The sequence below is a fragment of the Callospermophilus lateralis genome, chromosome 17, assembly GCF_048772815.1.
Source record: "Callospermophilus lateralis isolate mCalLat2 chromosome 17, mCalLat2.hap1, whole genome shotgun sequence".
Classification (NCBI taxonomy): domain Eukaryota; kingdom Metazoa; phylum Chordata; class Mammalia; order Rodentia; family Sciuridae; genus Callospermophilus; species Callospermophilus lateralis.
Window position 1 is genome coordinate 67,304,054 of NC_135321.1, and position 18,966 is coordinate 67,323,019.

An 18,966-nucleotide genomic window follows, 5' to 3' on the forward strand; every position below is an offset into this window, starting at 1 on the left:
AACAAGTTAGATGAGTCTATTCCCACTCCTGGGGCAAAATACATAGTAAGACCAAGCTTTGGAGTCAGTCAGATGTGGCCATGAGTTCCGTGGCAGCCAATTACTGGTGTGTCCTGGAACACGTGACATCTCCACATCTTCACAAGTGCAGTACCTGAGCAGTGCACAGCATGCAGAACACATACAGCAAGGGACCTACTCATAGCTGCTTGTCGCAATATGCAACAGAATCAGGGCCACTCCGAATGGATTGGGCTGGCAATGAAAAAAAAAAACACACAAACACAGAAAGTACCTCTTTTTGGGTTCAGGATGGCTCTGCACTCTCGAGAATTAAGCTCCCATGCTGGAGGGCAAGGATAGCAAGGGAGGCAAGAGGCAAGAGGCAGGCAAGAGAGCGAGTACACCTGAAAACACCCTATTTATTGGGGAGAAGCCATTCATACTATATTCCACCCATATAAAGCAAGAGATTGGATTTCGGAGGATGGACTCTTGCTTGGTGATGTCTTGTGGTCAGCAGTTTGATGACATCTTGAAGAGTCACACCCATCTCAGGTGTTGTGTGGGATCATAGGCAGTGAGAGAGAAAGGGCACACATACCTTGCACAGCCCAATCACTCAGAAATGTCAGCCTAGTTCCATCATATCCTCAAATGTGCATAGCTCACACACACAGCCCATGGCTGGACAGCGACAGTTGCCAATCACTGTGGCATGGTGTGAAGGGTGAATCCTGCAAATCTGAGTTCTTTCCTAGTTTATCCCCAATCTTACAATCGCGGAAGAGTTGTGAAACCTTCTTGAACCCATTTGCTCATTTGTAAAATGGGTAGATTAATACCAACTGAAGGGAACTGTAGTATAAAGCTACAGATGTTAAGGTCACAGTAGATGGTGGAGCCAGGGTCCTAACATGGGTCTTTATGCTGTCCACTGTCTGCTTTTTCCACTTCCCCTGACTCACACAAAAATATTCCTCCTGGGGGGTTGGGGATGTGGCTCAAGCAGTAGCGCGCTCACCTGGCATGCGTGCGGCCCGGGTTCGATCCTCAGCACCACAGACCAACAAAGATGTCATGTCCACCGAAAACTAAAAAAAATACATACACACACATGTGTGTGTGTGTGTGTGTGTGTGTGTGTATATATATATATATATATATATATATATATATATATATATATTTTCCTCCTGGCCACAACCTGTCCCTGCTCCAGGGGTTGAGAGTCAGTAATGACCTTGACAATGGGCCTGTCCTACACATCTACCCTGGAGAGGGTTTCCCTCTTCTTCAAACCAGCATCTTACAACTTTGCACTTGGACTTCTGTTGACAGTTTTCCTTGGGGGAAAAAGGGAAACAGACTCTCCTTTTCCTTAGAAGATTTACCCCAGAACACTTGTAATTGTAAATTTACATCTTATTGAGATGTAGGTACATGTTTTTTTAAGAGCTAAAAAGGCCTGTTTGCGTATTTACAACCTGGAACACTTTTTTTTTTTTTTTTTTTCTGGAGGGATTTGGGAATCATCTTCTAGAAATATTATCTTTGAGGAGGAAGTATCCCTATCGTCCAAGGAGGGCTGGGGTCCAATTTTCAGGGAGCACCAGGCTTCAAGTTGCAAAACTATCTCCTGTCCTAAAAATATACATTTATTTCTGTTTTGGATGAAGGAAATTGGTAAACACAAGTGCCACATTAATTACCAGGGGACTTTAGGATGAACACTGTGACAGATGCTGTGAAGTCCTCTTCCTCCAGGACCATTCATGCAAATATACATGAGTTTGTTGGGGCAGGCCCCCTAATGGCTGTAGTTATGCTCCCCAGCTGCCTGCAGGCTGTGTTGTTTTTAGTGTGTAGCCAAGGCTGAGAACCAGCTGTTATGGTTAATCAAGGCCAGAAACACTGAGACTCAGCATTGAGTCAAGGTCATAAACATTAACTTATGAAAATGTGGCTAGGGGCGGGGAGATGGGGGTTTGGCTAAAGACTATGGCCAGCTCCAAAGAAAGGATGACCAGTATTCCCACAGAGCCCCGCATCTTCTTTCAATTGCCCAGTCCTCGGTCAGAACCTTCCCAGCCGTTTGAAAAAGGATGGGCATTCTGTCTTTGCAGACTCCTCCCCAGGTTGCCTTTAATGCGCATTGCCTTCGGATTTCAAGCTTACTCAATACCCAGCTCTCCTGGAGAGTATCTTGCGGGGTTGGCAGGTTTTGTTTTCCACTGTAATCCCCGCCCCACCCCCGCCATAGAAACAAGGGCTTTTGGATAGGGCTTTGGGAGAATTCGGACAACCTGCAAGAACCTGGCCCTGGCATTTGCAGGGTGCGAATACTGCCTGCAGCCTCGCGCATCCCTATTTTTAGCAGCAGGGACCTCGCGGTCACGTGACTGGAGCGTTTCCTAGCACCGCCGCATTCCCGCCCCCGCCGCGCTGGGCGTGCAGCATCACTGAGTGCGGAGTAGCCGGGCCAGCGGCTATGAAGGTCTGGAGCTCCGAGCACGTGTTCGGGTGAGGCGGGGCTGAGGGCCGAGGAGGGGTCTGCAGCGACCCCGGCTCCCGCCCTGGGCATCCCGCTAAGGACCGGCGCCCTCCTCTCCCCAGCGTAGCTGGGCGGAGTCCGGCGGAGCCTGGCCTGCGGCAGCTGGGCTGAGCGCTGCGCGGGGCTACGGGCAGGGGCGGCAATCCTGGGGCGAGAGCCCGGCCACCGGGCGCAGGCCTCACCCGGTGCGTGCAGGCCTGATGGCAGCGCCGAGGCTCCCGGTGCGGGAAGGCCGGATGGCAGCGCCCTCGCTCTCCCGTGCGGGCAGGCGGACGCAGCGCCCTCGCTCTCCGGTGCGGCGGGGGCGAGGTCCCAGGCAGTGATTCTGCAGAGCCAGTTCGGGCTCTGCCGAGATCGTGCAGAGCAAGCATCTTCAACATGCAGCACCTCTTAGGAGGGGCCCAGGGGCCTCGGGCCCCTGAGGAAGCTGGGCCGGAGGAAGGCACCTGGGGACCCCAGCCCTGAGCTCACTTGTAGGCAGGGAAGCCTCTGGCAGTCTAGGAGCTACTGGAAAGTGCCCTCCTGACCTGAATGGTGGCCTTCTCCAAGTCACTGATCTGAAGGCATTTTGTAATGTCTTTTAAAGGAACAAGATTTTTAAATTCCCCGACCCCACTTAAAGAAGTCTTTTGTTTTTGTGTGAGAGATTATTGCTTGAAATTGAATTGTCATTCTTTGTCCTTTGTACATGTGAAGTCATACTAAATATTTACCAAGTACCTTGAAAACCTCTGAAACTTTTTTTTTAATTAAATCTTTAGATTTGATAGGATATATTATTTTGCACAGCCTGCTGCATTTCTCTGGCTGTTCTCCCAGGGGTGTGGGTAAGTCATTCTCCTCTGGATGCAGAGGGAGAGGTTGAATTTGGTATATAGTGGGGTGATGGGGATCAGTTGCCTTGTGGGCCTGTTAAGAAGGACCACCCTAGTGGGTCTTGAAATGTTGGCTGACCAGCGTCAGCTGTGAAAAGTCACTGTTGAAATTTTTGACAATTTTTGTAGCTGCCAGTCATTTAATTTTTTTTTTTTTTTTTTCTGAACTGGGAATTGAAGCCAGCAATGTTCTACCACTGAGCCATACCGCCAGCACTTTTAATTTTTTTATCTTGAGACAGGGTCTCACTAAGTTGTTTAGGCTGGCTGAACTTGTGATCTTCCCGCCACAGCCTGCCAAATCAGGATTGTAGGTGTGAGCCATGATGCCTGGGCCCACTTAATTTTTAAGCTTTATTAAATATAATTTACATATCATTCAACTCCTATCTGTAATATAAGTCACCTGTTTTAAATAGTACAATTTCAGTTTCTTTCTTTTGTTTGTTTGGTGTTGGGGATTGAACACAAGGCCTTGTGTATGGGAGGCAAGCACTCTACCAGCTGAGCTATATCCCTAGCCCTCCATAATTTCAGTATTTACAGAAAATTTAAATTTTTAGTAAGTTGTACAACCATCGCCATCATCCTGCAGACCCAGTTATCTCTCCTCACTGTTCTCCCCAAAGGCAGAAGAGATGATGGGTTTGGTGGAATCCTTGCTCTGGTGTGTGTGCCAAAGTCCAGTTGACTACATGTATGTACACGTATGTACATGGACACAGAACATACACATTCATTTTTTGGAAATAGATATCAATGGCATCACCTTGGACAGATCGTTTGGCATTTTTTCTTCTCAACAGTAGGTTTTTAAGATCTGTCCATATTGATATCTATGTGATCTGATATCGGTATCAATAGATACCTATATCAATATGGATAGATATATACCTATATAAGTACACATATAGGTGTGTGTGTGTATGTATATAGGTGTATAAATGTATGTATGGATTGATTATAATAGCTGTATAATATTCCATTATATGAATATGCCACATTTGTCCTTTGTCTTCTTGAAGGGACATTAAATTTTCCCCTTACAAAGCCTACTGCAGTAGTCAGCCCTATGTATGTTTTTGTTCCACTAGTCAAGGGCCCATTTAAGCCACTAGATCTCAGCTGTTCAATCCTAGGACCACTTTACAATTTTGGAGACCCCTAATAGTTTTGTTTATATGAATTATATCTATCGACATCAACCATATTAAAAAAATAATTTAAAAATATTAATTCATATAATGAACAATAACAGACTTATTGCACTAACATAACATTTTAAAAAAACTACATTTTTCAAAAACTGGTAGGAAGAGTGGCATTTTTAACACAATATTTGCAAGTCTGGATTAGCAGAAGGTAGCTTGATTCTCAACCTGCTTCTGTGTTTCGTGTTGTACGGTTTTGTTTTGGTTGGAGTGTGTGGATGAACGCCAGCCTTACACAGGTATGTAGTTGGTAATTTGTGGCTTTTCCTTGCTGCTATGACAGAACAAATGGTGACTTATTAAAAATTGTTACAAAATAAAATCTGAAACAAAACCATGGTGAGCAGAGGAAACAGCTCCATTCCCTTCCAACCTCAGGACTGCCTGTGAGTGGGTCTTTCACCTGGGTGTGATTCAGTGACATTTGCACTGGTTGTTGGAACGCAGTGTTCACCTGTGTTGCAGAATGCTGCAGTCAACGTGCTCAAGGCAAGTTTCCCAGAATCCAGTTTTCGTCAAATTCTATCTTTGGCAACAAATACTACCACTGTTTGTCTTGAAAGAGCAGGCTCAGTTTATTAATTTTCTAGAACAGTCTGCCAGATCCCAAGTTGGAATAAGCAGTACCCTTTTCTTCAGTTCTACTTATGTCTGTGTTAACTTCTGGGCTCATCATGTTGTAATTAATGGAATTATGTGCGTAATTAATGGAATCATGTGTGCCGTTTATCCAGATATAGGCTTGGGTGGTGATTTGGTCTCCATGATGGCCAGGGAGCTTGGTCTGCTGCAGAAGGCCTCTGGTGCACTTCCTGTTGCCTCACACAGAACAGCACAGAGGGTGTACATAGGGATTAAGTGGCAGTAGATTTAGTCGTTCTATCATTTCACCACAGATGTCCCAAGAGGAGCTGGCATTGTTTCTCTGAGTGTGCAGTGTTGAGCAACTCAGTGGCTGGGCTGTGGTTTGGAGTCCTGCCTTGACCACTGGTGATAGTCTGGCACTTTCCCTCCATTGCTTTTGGAACATCAGTTTAAATGTTAGTATGGTGAAGGCCAGTAATGTCTCAGCAGTGCTGTGATAGTCATCTCCTAAAAGGGTCCTGGAGCCCACGCTGTGGCCTGTTCTAAGAGCCTTTGGGCAGTAGAATGTAACTGACCTTTTTGTATTATTTGTGGCTACCTACTTTTTTAAAAAAAAAGTTTTATTATGGAAATTTCAGAAATATATAAAATTAGACTGGAGTGCTGAGTACTGATGCCATCTCCTAGATTGTCCTCTGGAAGCCCCTCGGATTTTACCTGTGTCCCCACTCTCTGCCCCTATCCCTGGGTGATTTTTGGCAAATTCTAGAGTGATGGAATTTCTTCTTCATGTAACACCCTAGCAGTGCCTAGAGAGAGCAGCCCCAGTGTGGAAGCCAGGATTGTCCTTCCACCTTCCCTGGATTAACCACCCTGGCACAGATGATGTCTGGTGTCTTTCTCATCCTGGGGGGCATGTGAAGGTGCAACTGCATGGGGGACCCGTCCCTAGGTGGGAGGCAGCAGAGGCCTCCCTCCCTTTGGGGACAGGGTTCAAATTCCCACCATTGTCTAGTGTATAGCTGGGTCTGCTCCTCCTAAGAGTAAACTTCAATAAATTCCTCATCTTCCTAAACCTGGAGGTGGGAGTGTGTTGGCATGCCTGTCACCAACCTTTCCAGATGAGTCACTTCTGGGACTGCTGTGCCCACCAGCACTCTGTGTCTATCATGCTTTTTCCATCCCTTGCTCATGCTAGATAGGAGTTTTGCCAGTTGAATGGGTATCAGACTGTTGACCCAACAGGAGTGCTACTGACTTGCTGCTTAGATCTTGTAAAGATGTTATGGTTATTGTACCCTTTTCTTCAGTTTTACTTATATCTATGTTAACTTCTTGGCTCATCATGTAATTAGTGGAATTATGTGCATATTTTAAGCAGGTTATATTTTGTTTAAATCATCAACCAAAAAGATGCAAAAGTTTTATATAAAAGAACCATCTGTGATAAGTAATGCAAATTGGGGCTGGGGTTGTGATTCAGAGGGAGAGTGCTTGCCTTGCATGCGTGAGGCACTGGGTTCGATCCTCAGCACCACATAAAAATAAAGCAAAAGATATTGTGTCCACCTATCACTAAAAAAAATTAAAAAAATAAGTAATGCAAATTATCTCTTTGCATTTAGATCATTTTAGGCTTTATATTGGAAGATGTAGTCCATTCTGCTTAAAGTAATGACTTTTATGGAACTCAAACCAGAAGCCCATGGGTTGTTTATGGAGAAGGCCTTTCTTGTGATTGAGACCCTTTTTGCTTTTCAGGCATCTAGATTCTCTTTCCTTACCTAGATCTAGGGTTGAGTGTGTCTGTGCTTGGCTCTCAGGATGCTCTAGAGAGATCGAGACCAACCAGTTCTCTGTGCACCCAGTCCTTTATGTTAAAGCCAGTGGCTGCATTAACCTAGTAACAAGATTCTGTGGTTTGAAAACTGAGCCTATGCAGTTCTTTGTTAAAGAGAGGATTCTAGATTGGGTCCTCACAATTTATAGGCTACTGAATGCCATAGAAATAGGATAGGGATCTGGGAAACCTGGTTTTATTTTATTTTATTTTATTTTTTGAGAGAGAGAGAGAGCAAGAGAGAGAATTTTTTTAATATTTATTTTTTAGTATTTGGCGGACACAACATCTTTGTCTGTATGTGGTGCTGAGGATCGAACCCGGGCAGCACGCATGCCAGGCGAGCACGCTACTGCTTGAGCCACATCCCCAGCCCCGAAACCTTGTTTTAATCGGGCCTGCTGCAGACTTTTTGACCTATACAACAAGAGTTGTATGAGAATAAAGTAAATTAATGGCCATTTAGTTATATTAAAAATGACATCAGATCTGGAACAAAACTTTAATATGGTCATAATTTCTGATATTGGATTTATTACTTCTATTTCTAGAACTTTATCCTAAAAAAAAAAAAGTGAGATACATTAGAAGACTACCTCTTATACACATCTACTCTCTTCACTTCTGTCCTGACTGAATAATGCAAAATTGGTAGCAGTCAAAATAAGCTACCCTAAGAGACTGGTTGAATATTCATAGGATGACCTATTATACAGCTGTTAAAAGTCATATATATATTTTTTTAAAGAGAGAGTGAGAGAGGAGAGAGAGTGAGAGAGGAGAGAGAAAGAATTTTAATATTTTTATTTTTTAGTTATCGGCAGACACAACATCTTTGTACGTGGTGCTGAGAATCGAACCCGGGCCGCACGCATGCCAGGCGAGCGCGCTACCACTTGAGCCACATCCCCAGCCCTAAAAGTCATATTTTTGAAAGAAGGTTTGTGATACAGGAAAATTTATCAGTTATAAAAAGTGCACAATAAACTCTTATTGAGTATAATCCCAGTAAGTTTTTTTTTCTTCTTTCTTTTCTTTTCTTTTTTTTTTGACTGGGCTTGAATTCATGGGCACTCAGCCACTGAGCCACATCCCCAGCCCTATTTTGTACTTTATTTAGAGACAGGGTCTCACTGAGTTGTTTAGCACGTCGCTGTTGCTGAGGTTAGCCTTGAACTTGAGATCTTTCTACCTCAGCCTCCCCAGCCGCTGGGATTACAGGGATGCGCCACCATGCCTGGCAAATCTTTCTTTTTTGATGCTGGGGATCATGTGTGCCCACATGCATTGTGTGTGCATGTGTGTATACCTGTGTATGGGTGTGTGCATGCACCTAGGGCTTGGGCAGGGTCCACGTTTGCTGTTCATAGTTGCCTGGGTGCATCTGGAGAGATGATGGCATTGTGGAGGTACATTCTCTTTGCAGGCATCCTGGGGAGCACATCCAGGATAGGTTGGCAGACTCGACAGCAGCCCCTCAGGGTTCTGGGGGAAGGTGCATGCCCATTATAGGGTGGTGGCCCTTCTAGTTGGCTCCATCAGATGGGCCTGAGGCCTGTGAGTTCAGAAAAGCAGTGGCAGTGGCGTACCTGGTTTGGGGCTTGTCTGATGGCAGGAGACAGACCAAGGGGAAAAGTATTCACTTTTCTCAGTTGCGGGGCTCAGGGTCAGAGAGGGAAGTGGTGTCCTGCAGGGGAAGCTTTACAAAGAGCTTGAGGACACCTGGGGCCCCCACAGGCTCTGGGAATGTGGTAGGATTGTGAGCCTGTATGAGCAGGGGGGAGCATGGTGGAAGGTGACCTTTATATGGTCACTGTTCCTGTGGCCCACCATCTTCCCAGCCTGGCTAACCTCCAGGAAGCCGAGGTGTTTGTGCTTATGTAACAGGCAGATGCATGTCAGAATGTTGCCATGGTTATTGTTGGAGAGGGCACTTGTAGAAGCTTTTAAATGTCTTCACACTTCTCTTTATTTTTAAAAATTTGAACACATTTTTACAATAAAAGTGGCTGCTTGGGGCTGGGTTCAGTGATGTTGGCCTGTAATCCCAGTGGCTCGGAAGACTGAGACAGGAGGGTTGCGAGTTCAAAGCCAGCCTCACCAAAAAATTGAGGTGCTAAGCAACTTAGTGAGACTGTGTCTCTAAATAAAATACAAAATAGGGCTGGGGATGTGGCTCAGTGGTTGAGTAACCCTGAATTCAATCCCCAGTACCAAAAAAAAAAAAAAAAAGTGGCTGCTTGGTCATACACCATTTAGAAGCTGGAACAAAGCAGAGCTGCTCCTCAGGATGTGGGGTCATGTCCTAATTAGACACATCATAGGTGACAATGATTGCCAGTTGAAAATATATCCAGTATGCCTACCCCACTCCATACCATGGTCTAGCTGCCTTAAATGTACTCAGAATAGTTGCCCTAGCCTATACACCTGGGCAAAACCATCTAACACAAACCCATTTCATGATGAATATCAGAAAACACGAGCACTAAGTGTCTCATGTAACTTTATGGATACTGTACTGTAAGTCAAAACTAGAATGACTGGATATGCATTTGTACCTTAGTGAAATTGAAAAACTCCTAAATTCAGCTATGGTAAGTGGGGGACTTCTGTAGTTGATTTTTGATAGCACTTGTTTGGCTGGGAGCAGTAGCCTGCTCAGGATGCATATAGGACAAGTGTGTTATTTATTATTATTATTAATATTTTTTTTTTGTACTGGGGATTGAACTCAGGGGCACCCGACCACTGAGCCACATCCCCTGCCCTATTTTGTATTTTATTTAGAGACAAGGTCTCACTGAGTTGCTTAATGCCTCACTTTTGCTGAGGCTGGCTTTGAATTTGCCATCCTCCTGCTTCAGCCTCCCAAGCAACTGGGATTACAGGCATTTGCCACTGCGCCCGGCAAGTTGTGTTATTTATTCTACAATAATATTCTTAGTTATCAGATGTCCAGGTGGTCATGTAGGACCCCAAGGCCAACTGGAAGTTAGAGTCCAGCTTGTATTCACTGTGGCAGCCAGGCAGGAAGGCACACCCTGGTGCTGGCTGCCTAGGGTTCTCTGTCCCCATGGAGCAGCACCAGGGAGGGCCACATACCATGGAGATGGGAGCATTTACTCATTGCAGGGACACCTCTTGCCAACAGTATTCTGCCTCCCGGAGTACAGAGCAAGGCCTGGGAGAGGAAACAGCCTGGGTCAGAGGAAGAAAACCCTGCAGCCCAGGGCCCACCATGTGGCACCTGTGCTAGGGATGCAGATGTGTGGGGGCCTGGTGCCAAGGGCAGCTTACTGTGGCATGCCAGGCTGGGTGTGGGAACTGCTCTGCCCCAGAGCCCACCAGCAGCAAGGCTCACAGAATCCAGGGTTGGGACTGGAGTAGATTCTCTGCATAGATTAGTTTGGCTAAAGCGTTGAACCCCCAGGAAGGAGCACTGCATTTCCGCCCATCCCCTGTAGATGCAGCATCCTGGCTCCGGTGCCGCTCTGTGGCCCAGCGTCCTCAGGTTGCGACTTCTCTGGCTGACTGTGTTTCTCCCACCAGCCACCCGTGGGACACGGTGATCAAGGCAGCCATGCGGAAGTACCCGAACCCGATGAACCCGTGCGTGGTGGGCGTGGACGTGCTGGAGCGCAGCGTGGATGGCGGTGGGCGGCTGCACAGCCTGCGCCTGCTCAGCACCGAGTGGGGGCTGCCAGGCCTCGTGCGCGCGGTGAGCGCCCGCCGGGCCACTGCGTCCTGGGGCCACAGCGTCCTGGCCACGGGCCCCTGCGCCCTTCGCTGCCCCACCCCGCCTGCCCAATTGGGCGCAATAGCTTCATCCTGCTTCCCTGCCTGCCGAGATGCTGGGGTGCACACGCACCGAAGCTCAGGCTGTCGGCTCTCAGTCCTGGAGGCCAGAGCCCCAAGTCCAGGTGTCCGCAGGCGGGCTTCCTTCAGGGCCTCTGTAGCCCCTACCTGCGTGTTTACTGTTTCCTGAGAAGGACACCACTCATCCTGGAATAGCGCCCACCCATAGGACCCCATTTTTACCTAATGAGGTCTAGCAACCCGTCCTACTCACAATCTGAGGTCCTGTGGGTTGAGGCTTCAAAATATGGATTTAGAGGGGACGCAATTCAGCAGATAACTGGAAGAGTTGCTCTGGAGGTCACTAAATGAGTAAATCTGGCCCCTTGTTGCTACTGGCTCTCTCAGAGACTCTTCAATGAGGGTTTGTACACCACGGCTTGGATCTGACGTCCCTCCCGCCTGACCCTCCCACAGAATTCATCCCAGTGGCCTCCCCAGCAGAGGGGCCTTCTGGACCACTTTGGTCCCCATCTCTCACCCTACTTTTTTGTCAAAGCATTAGTTACTGTCATGCACTCAGCTCTGAACTCATTTAGTTTTTTCAACATCTGTCACTTATGGGAATGGAAGTGTCCTGAAGACTAGATTTTGTTGTGTCCATTTCCCAGTTACATCATTATCTAGTAAAGAGGTGAATTAATTAGCAAATGGAATTCTAGCATGTTACTATACTAGTTTCATTTTGTTTTTTAGATTTTGGGGACCAGTAAGACTTTGACATACATCAAAGAGCATTCTGTTGTGGATCCAGTGGAAAAGAAAATGGAACTTTGTTCCAGCAATGTAAGCAATGGCCTAGGAGAGCGGTGCTTAGCCGTATCCTGGTGATGGTGCGTAGCGCCTTCATTTAATCTTACTTCCAGCTTGGCTCTGGCCTCAGTGAGCACTGAATTTCATAGGAAGTTCAAATTTATTTGAGTTTTTAAATTTGCTTTTTATTCTAATATAATAAAGACAGATGTGGTGGCATATACCTGTAATCTCAGCTGCTTGGGAGGCTGAGGCAGGAGGATTGCAAGTTTTATCAGCAACTTAGGGAGTCCTTCAGCAACCTAGTGAGACCCTGTCTCAAAATAAAAAATAAAGCACTGGAAGTGTGGTTCAGTGGTAAAGTGCACTGGGCTCAATTCTCAGTTAAAAAAATTTTAAAAGACAAAAACAAATATAATAAGCATGTAGAAAAATGCACATTTCCAATTAAGGGAACCAAGTCTGTGAGCTGTTTGTTGCTCCATGGTGTGATTATGGAAGACGACAGTGGACTGTATATTTCAGAAAAGCCAGAAGAAAGACTGTGTGCTGTAAACACAAAGGGTAACACCACTGGAGGAGACACTGTGCCAACCTGATGTAACCCTCTTACAGTGTGTGCATGTGTTGTATATGACATGCCAGCCCATGAAGATGCACAGTATTCATGTGTCACTTAAGAGGGATAAGACAAACAAGGCCCATGTTGATGACTGTCACCACATGAACACACTGGCTGGCAGATGAGGTGACAGGACACAACTAGGGCAACAAAGAGAGACCTGGTCTCAAACAACAAACAACAAACACTGTCTTGATTCCTAGAAGCAGATGTCACTTTTAGTGGTTTTTCAATTATTTTTATTTATGTGGTACTGGGCTTGAACCCAGGGGTGCTCTACCACGAAGCTACATCCTCAGTCCTTTTTAATTTTTATGAGAAAGGATCTTACTCAGTGGCCCGGGTAGCTTTGACCTTGTGATCTTCCTGCCTCTGCCTCCAGGTCACTGGGAGTACAGATGTGTGTCACCGAGCCTATTTTGTTTTGTGTTTTTGCAGTGCTGGGGATTGAACCCAGGGCTTTGTGCATGCTAGGCAAGAACTCTGCCACTGTGCCACACCTTCAGCCCTACTGGTCATGCTGAAAGCCATGTTCCCTCTTCACTCCTCTTTTACTACTTTTAATTAAAATTGTGTAGATAGTATTGAGCTGATGCAGTTTCAAAGAGCATGTTGGGGAAAATGCACAGGATGGGAAAATGCACAGGATAGGAAAATGGCTCATTTTACAAATATCACTTATTCTTAGTAACCACAGAAATGAGCCATTCTGGGAAAAATCCCATCCCAGTACTCCTCTGTGGAGCTTTACTTCTCCATCATCCCCCTCTTCTGGTTTGCCTGCTTTGTCCCTTGGTAATCACTCATTGATTGGTTCCATTAACCACATCAGGAGTCTGCTGTCTGCCAGGCATCATGCTAGGGGCAGGGAATGCAAGACAGATACTCCTGCCCTCGCTGGTGTACCACCCCATGTGCAGCGTGACCAACTGTGCAGGCATGTAAGCAGTAAGGGCAAAAGCCCCCGATGGGGCCATGAGGGAACCTTGTAGGGGAGCTAAGGGGAGGCTGGGGCTTGAAGACTGCAGGAGTTTCCCAGACAGACTAGCAGGTGAACCCTAGTATCAGAACACAGATGGGCCGGGTAGGCAGAGGCTGGCTAGCTGTGGAGGAATAGGGAAAGTACAGGATTTTAGTGAAATTATTACATGAGCAGAAAATAAGTGTTTATCACTGCTGAAGGGTTATTTTGCTTTTGACAACTTTTTTTTTTTATTATTTTTAAATGGTCTTGCTGGGCACAGTGGTACATTCATGAAATCCTGGCTTCTTCAGAGTAGGGAGGATTAAGGATTGCTAGAGGCCAGGCGATGGAGATCAACCTGGGCAACAAAGAGAGACCTGGTCTCAAACAACAAACAAAGGTTTTGTGTTGGAACTAGCTCTTGGAGAAGAGGGTTCTGTACTAGGTTGCTGAAGGACTCCCTAAGTTGCCTCTCCTGCATAAAAATTCCAGCACTTCCTGGTTCTGGGTGGGAGCCAACTGGCCACATGTGGCTATTTGAACAAATTAATTGGAATGAGTGAAATTAAATCCCATACTTCAGTCAAACTAGCCACATTCCAGGTGTTCATTCACTTCATGTGTCTGCAGCCACTACGTCAGGGAGTACTGTCAGCTCCTGTTCACAGTGCTGTGCTGGAGCACCAGTTCTCCAATAGGCCTCTGCAGAAAACCTAGCTGAATGAGGCACTTTGCTGTTTACAGGAAGTGATGTTGAGGAGACAAGGCCTCCACAGTCTTTATGTGGCTACTGGGGTCTGTCCCATGCAGTCCCAGGAGCCAGGGCCTCAAGACCTGGTTCTGGTGCAAGGGGGCAGAGAGCTTGCTATTGCTCGCATGGGCACTGTCCTTTCCTGTACCTGCTGGAGCATCTGATAGCTTGGAAGTACCCTGGAGGCCAGAGCACTGGTACAGAAGAGATGCCAGCTGCCCACAGGAAGAGCTGAAATATGGTGTCCCTAGAATGTGATGTGGTTGGGCCTTTGGTGCCTATGTGTTTGCTTTGGCTCTGCTCAGTGTTAATTTTGGGGTGGAAGAATATGGGCAGATGGTTTGGGAAGAAGTACAAGAGAAATAGAACTTAAAGCTATTTTTTTTTTTCTTTTTGAAGATCACACTCACAAATTTGGTGTCAGTGAATGAGAGGTTGGTGTACACACCTCACCCGGAGAACCCTGGAAAGTGAGCCTTCTTGTCCTGGGATTTGCACATAGAATAGCAGAGGTGGGGGAGCTCCCTTTTCGACTTCTTCACCTATTCTCTCCTGCAGGACTGTGCTCACACAGGAAGCCATCATCACCGTGAAGGGGATTAGCCTTGGCAGCTATCTGGAAAGTCTCATGGCAAACACGATATCATCCAATGCCAAGAAGGTTTGTACCAGTGCGGGGCTCTGTTTGTGGTCTGAATATTAAGTGCCAAGTGAAGCAGGAGACATTTTTAGTGCTATAAGTCCTCCTAGGTGCTGGGGCTCTCCATCAGTAGCTGAGCTTGTAATTCCACAGCATTTCCCACAGTTACATTAAAAAACAGTGGCATTGGAAGGCTGGACAGAGCCTGAAGGGCAAAATGTGTATGGCCAGGGGAGCCATAGGGCTACTCTCCTTAGTAGGGAAAGTAAGGGGCAGACCTGGAGTATAAACACAGCCAGGGCAGCTACCCCTTCAGAGAGCCAAAATTCTGGAGGTTCTGCAAAAGCAAACAAGCCCACCACATGACACTAGGAAATGGTGTGCTCTGACGCTGTCAGGCAGCATGTTCTGTACAACAGGCACCAGGTGCTGTGCTTGAGTGCCCCAAGCTGTGGTGCCCACTAGCAGGATTTGGGAGTGAGCTCTGTGGAGGTCTCCATCTGTGCCCAGGGGCTGGGGTAGAGGCAGAGATCGACCTGGGAGTCCACGTGTCCTTCCTCTCCATCATATTGGTGGAATGAGCTTGGAAGTTGGAAAGGGAGAAGTTCCTCAAGTTAAAGGTAGTTCTTGCCAGAGCAGGGCCTTTGCTTTCCACCTTGGCTCACTTCACGGCTCATGTCTTCCCCTGGTCCATTCCTCCCACCCTGGCTTCTCCATTTTCATTCTCTGAATCAGTTGGGCTGTACTTCCTTTCCTTCTGTTACAGAGCTGGGGCCTTCTGAGAAACTGAGGCATATGAAGACCACCCTCCCCCAAGCCCTGATTCTTGCAATCAAGTCAGAAAGATTTCAGGCATGTCACTTAGAGTGACAGAAATGAGTTTATTGAAGGAATAGGAAAAGGGAAAGGGAACACTCTCAAGGGAGAGAGTGGGTCCTCAGAGAGGAGTGGGGCAACATGCCTCTCCTGCATTAATTTTATTGGGGATCCCAGAGAAGTTTCCAGTGTTCCACCCAGGTCCACCTCTAGACCTTTGAATGACAGCAGGGTAACATCAGACTTCCAAGTATTCACTGCCATGGCAACTCTAGGTCACCTTGGCCCATGCTGATTGGTTCTAACTGGATCCTTAACCATACATTCTTATAGATTTTATTGTTAGGAGGAATCATCCTTATATCCTGGAGTTTCAGGATCTGGCTATTACCAATAATAATGTCTGGGTGCCTCTGATGAACATTATTTTGGGCTTGGATTTCTTCTGCAGATAATAAGTAGTTTGCTGAGGAGTGTGACATAGTCTGTCCTCTTAGACCAGTAGGGATGCATGTAAATTGCTTCTTGGAAAAGAAAGCTTGTGGGGGTCAGCGCAGTGGGCCCATTTTATAGAATTGTTCTCTTGACCTCATGTTCCCTCCATCCTCACCTGTCTGTCCCCTGACATTTCCATGCTTAAGTCACCAATTGGTGAAACCACATTTGGCCTGCATTTTAACTAATTGCAAATAGAAGAGCCTGCCTACCCTATTATTATTTTTTAAAAAAATTAGATTTGAGGCAGGCTCTGCTGTACTCACCTGTAGTCCCAGGAACTCAGGAGGCTGAGGCAGGAGGATGTCAAGTTGGAGGCCACCTGGGCAAGACCTTGTAAGACCTTGTCTAAAAAATAAGAGAGGCTGGGGCTGTAGCTCAGTATAAGAGACCCTGGGTTCAGTCACCAATACCACCCCCATCAAAAAAAGAAAAGTCCAGATTTGAGAACTATAGGCAGTTACTTTGCTCTACTCAGGGGAGGTGGGGCAAGAAACGTGTGGAGTTCTCATGGAGGATATGCCCCTCAACTTCATGTCCTCAGGTGCTTGGCTTCAGAAGTCGACTGGAACAAGATATTCCAGGAGGGTGGGGACAGGGGCTGCCCAGTGATGTAAGGCCCCTCAGAGCTTTGTGGAGAGCAAGCAGGGTGAAGGCAGAGCAGCCACATTGGCTTTCTTTTACTTCACTTCCTAAGAGGTGGTGTGTGAAAGGCTTAAGGAGTCACTGCCTGTACCTAGGAGGAAAGGAGTCATCTTCTCTGCTGGAACTGCCTTTTGCCACCAAGGAGGCAGATGGGCTAGTCTTTCCATATGCCTAGACACAGCTGGCAGCCTTGTGTAGATGGGGTGGGGGTGGGGTACAGGTAGGCCTGTGGCCAGGGCCCCCCGGCCTCTAGGCAGCAGGCTCAGGGTTGGGACTTGGGACATCAGGGTTGCATTCGCAAACCTCTGGGGGAATGAGGACCCTCTGTGTTATACTAAGGGGGTGCCAAGGCTGGGAAAGCTGGAGCGAGGGTGTCAATTTACTAAGATGGTAGAGAAAACATTCTGGCTGATTTTGAGCTTGAGGGCGAGGCTGGACAGGTCGCTGCTGTGTCTTCACCACAGTGTCGTCCCTCTCCTGCTGCCCGCGCAGGCCCGCAGTGGAACTCACAGTGGACCTTGTTCTGTGTTGCTGCAGGGGTGGGCTGCTATTGAGTGGATAATCGAACATTCTGAAAGCGCTGTGAGCTAACGGGCGGGGACCTGCACCTCGGGATACACGGTGGCCACTGCAGTAATCGTGATGCTGGTACAGACGTTTGGCGTTTCACTAACCGCGTGCATGGGGCGTGTGCAAGAGGATGCTCAGGAGCCCGCTGCGTTCCCCTCCGGGCCTGTGCTTCTCAGTGTCCGCCCCCAGGTCGAACCTCCAACCCCACTGCTTTGCACTTGCTTGCTTCGTGCAGGATGTGTTTTCCGGGGACACTTGAGCTGCTGTCCTCTGGTGCCTGCAGGTTCCTCCTGCAATGAGTGGCTAGTGAAGAACCCTCCTTGGGTAGGTCAAGATGGGCTTAAAGGCTCTTCTGAGGTGAAGAGTTTTCATGTGGGGTAAAATTTGTTCTCTTTATTTTTGGAGCTGGGGATGGACCCCAGGGTCTCCCACTTCTACCCCTGAGCTCCATCCCCACCCCACACATAGTCTGTCACCTGCCAGAGCCAGTGTTCAGCCCCTGCCTGCTTCTCTTCAGTGGCAGAACCATCCCTGGCATGTCTGAGAGTGTCACAAGCATTGCTTGATTTGTGCCCATGAACTTGATACTGGGTGCCCAGCACCCTTGGCCACGTCTCACTTGGGAAAGGAGACCAGAGCCCTGCCTCCCTTTGTCCAGGGACTCCTCATGCTCCTGGTCCCCATCAGGCTGCTGGGCTGTGCTGCTCTGGGCCCAGCTCCCCACTGTCTGTCCAGCCTGCCTGCTCTTGTTTGGCCGTCCTTCAGCCAATAAGCTGCCTGGTCCTGGTGTCTTTAAGAACTTGTTGCTGATTTTGCCTCAGTCACTGAAGCTGCAATTTGCCAGTGACCTTGACCTTGAATCCAAGGCTGAGAGCTGCCACAGTCTTTCCTCTTCCCTGGTGGCACTGAGCTGAGCACTCTCAGGGAGGTTACCAGGCTGGTGTTGCAGTGTGTGTGTGTGTGTGTGTGTGTGTGTGAGAGAGAGAGAGAGAGAGAGCGAGCATTGATGTGAGTCATGGCTCCTCAGGTTCTGTTTCCTCCAAAGCCAGAGCTAACCTGCCTCCATCTTCAACCAGATACCTGACCCAAAAACTCCAAGAAGACAGGAAGGAAGAGAAAGAAGAAGATGGAGAAAGGCGAGCTAGACGTGGCTCCGGCCTGTCTGGAGGGGAACCTGCTGGCACGGAAGCCCTGGTGACCCTGGAGCAGCCCTCAGCGTGCAGGCTGCGGTCATGCGCATGCGGAGGCTGCAGGAGTGCTAGAACCCCAGCGCCAGTCCACACCATGTCGCCACTGTTCCCTGGGCCTGTTCTGGGGCCTTTGCTGCCTTTCCCTGGCACGGCCCCCAGCGCTTTTCTGCCAGTGCTGGGACCTTGCTGTGAGAGCTCCTTCTTATGTCCCCACTGAGCCCTGTCCCTCTGTAGAGCTGACACTGTCCCTGCCCTCCACCTGCTTGTGCCCTCCATGCTTCACAGAAACGGTCTCTGATCCGGAAGCTTCCTTCTGCCCCAGGTCCCCTCTGCACCCCTTAGCAGGGAGCTCTGCTCAGATGTCGCTTCACACTGATGGGAGCTGAGCCCTGGGAGTCACTGGACTTGCTGTGGGGTCCTGTGGCCTGGTGGGTTCGTGGTCAGTTACCAAATGTCTTTTCTCTGCAGTGGTTTGGCTTCTGACAAGACTCCCCAGCTCCTGGGGAGGGGAGGAACACAGTGGCCTCCCACGTCCTATAGGCTGGGCAGCAATTCCTGGAGCCTGGCACTGCCCTCTTGGGACACCTGGGTGTGGGA

General features: G+C 47.9%; 1 protein-coding gene across 1 annotated transcript; it reads left to right on the plus strand.

Moving 5' to 3' along the window:
- Positions 1–2,491: 2,491 nt before the first annotated feature.
- On the plus strand, positions 2,492–18,326 carry Prelid3a (PRELI domain containing 3A). The gene is made up of 7 exons (XM_076837153.2): positions 2,492–2,523; positions 10,618–10,786; positions 11,620–11,709; positions 14,413–14,483; positions 14,572–14,674; positions 17,147–17,257; positions 18,256–18,326. The coding sequence occupies exons 1-6, from the start codon at positions 2,492–2,494 to the stop codon at positions 17,198–17,200; spliced, it is 519 nt and encodes a 172-aa protein (XP_076693268.2). The 3' UTR covers positions 17,201–17,257; positions 18,256–18,326.
- Positions 18,327–18,966: the final 640 nt, after the last annotated feature.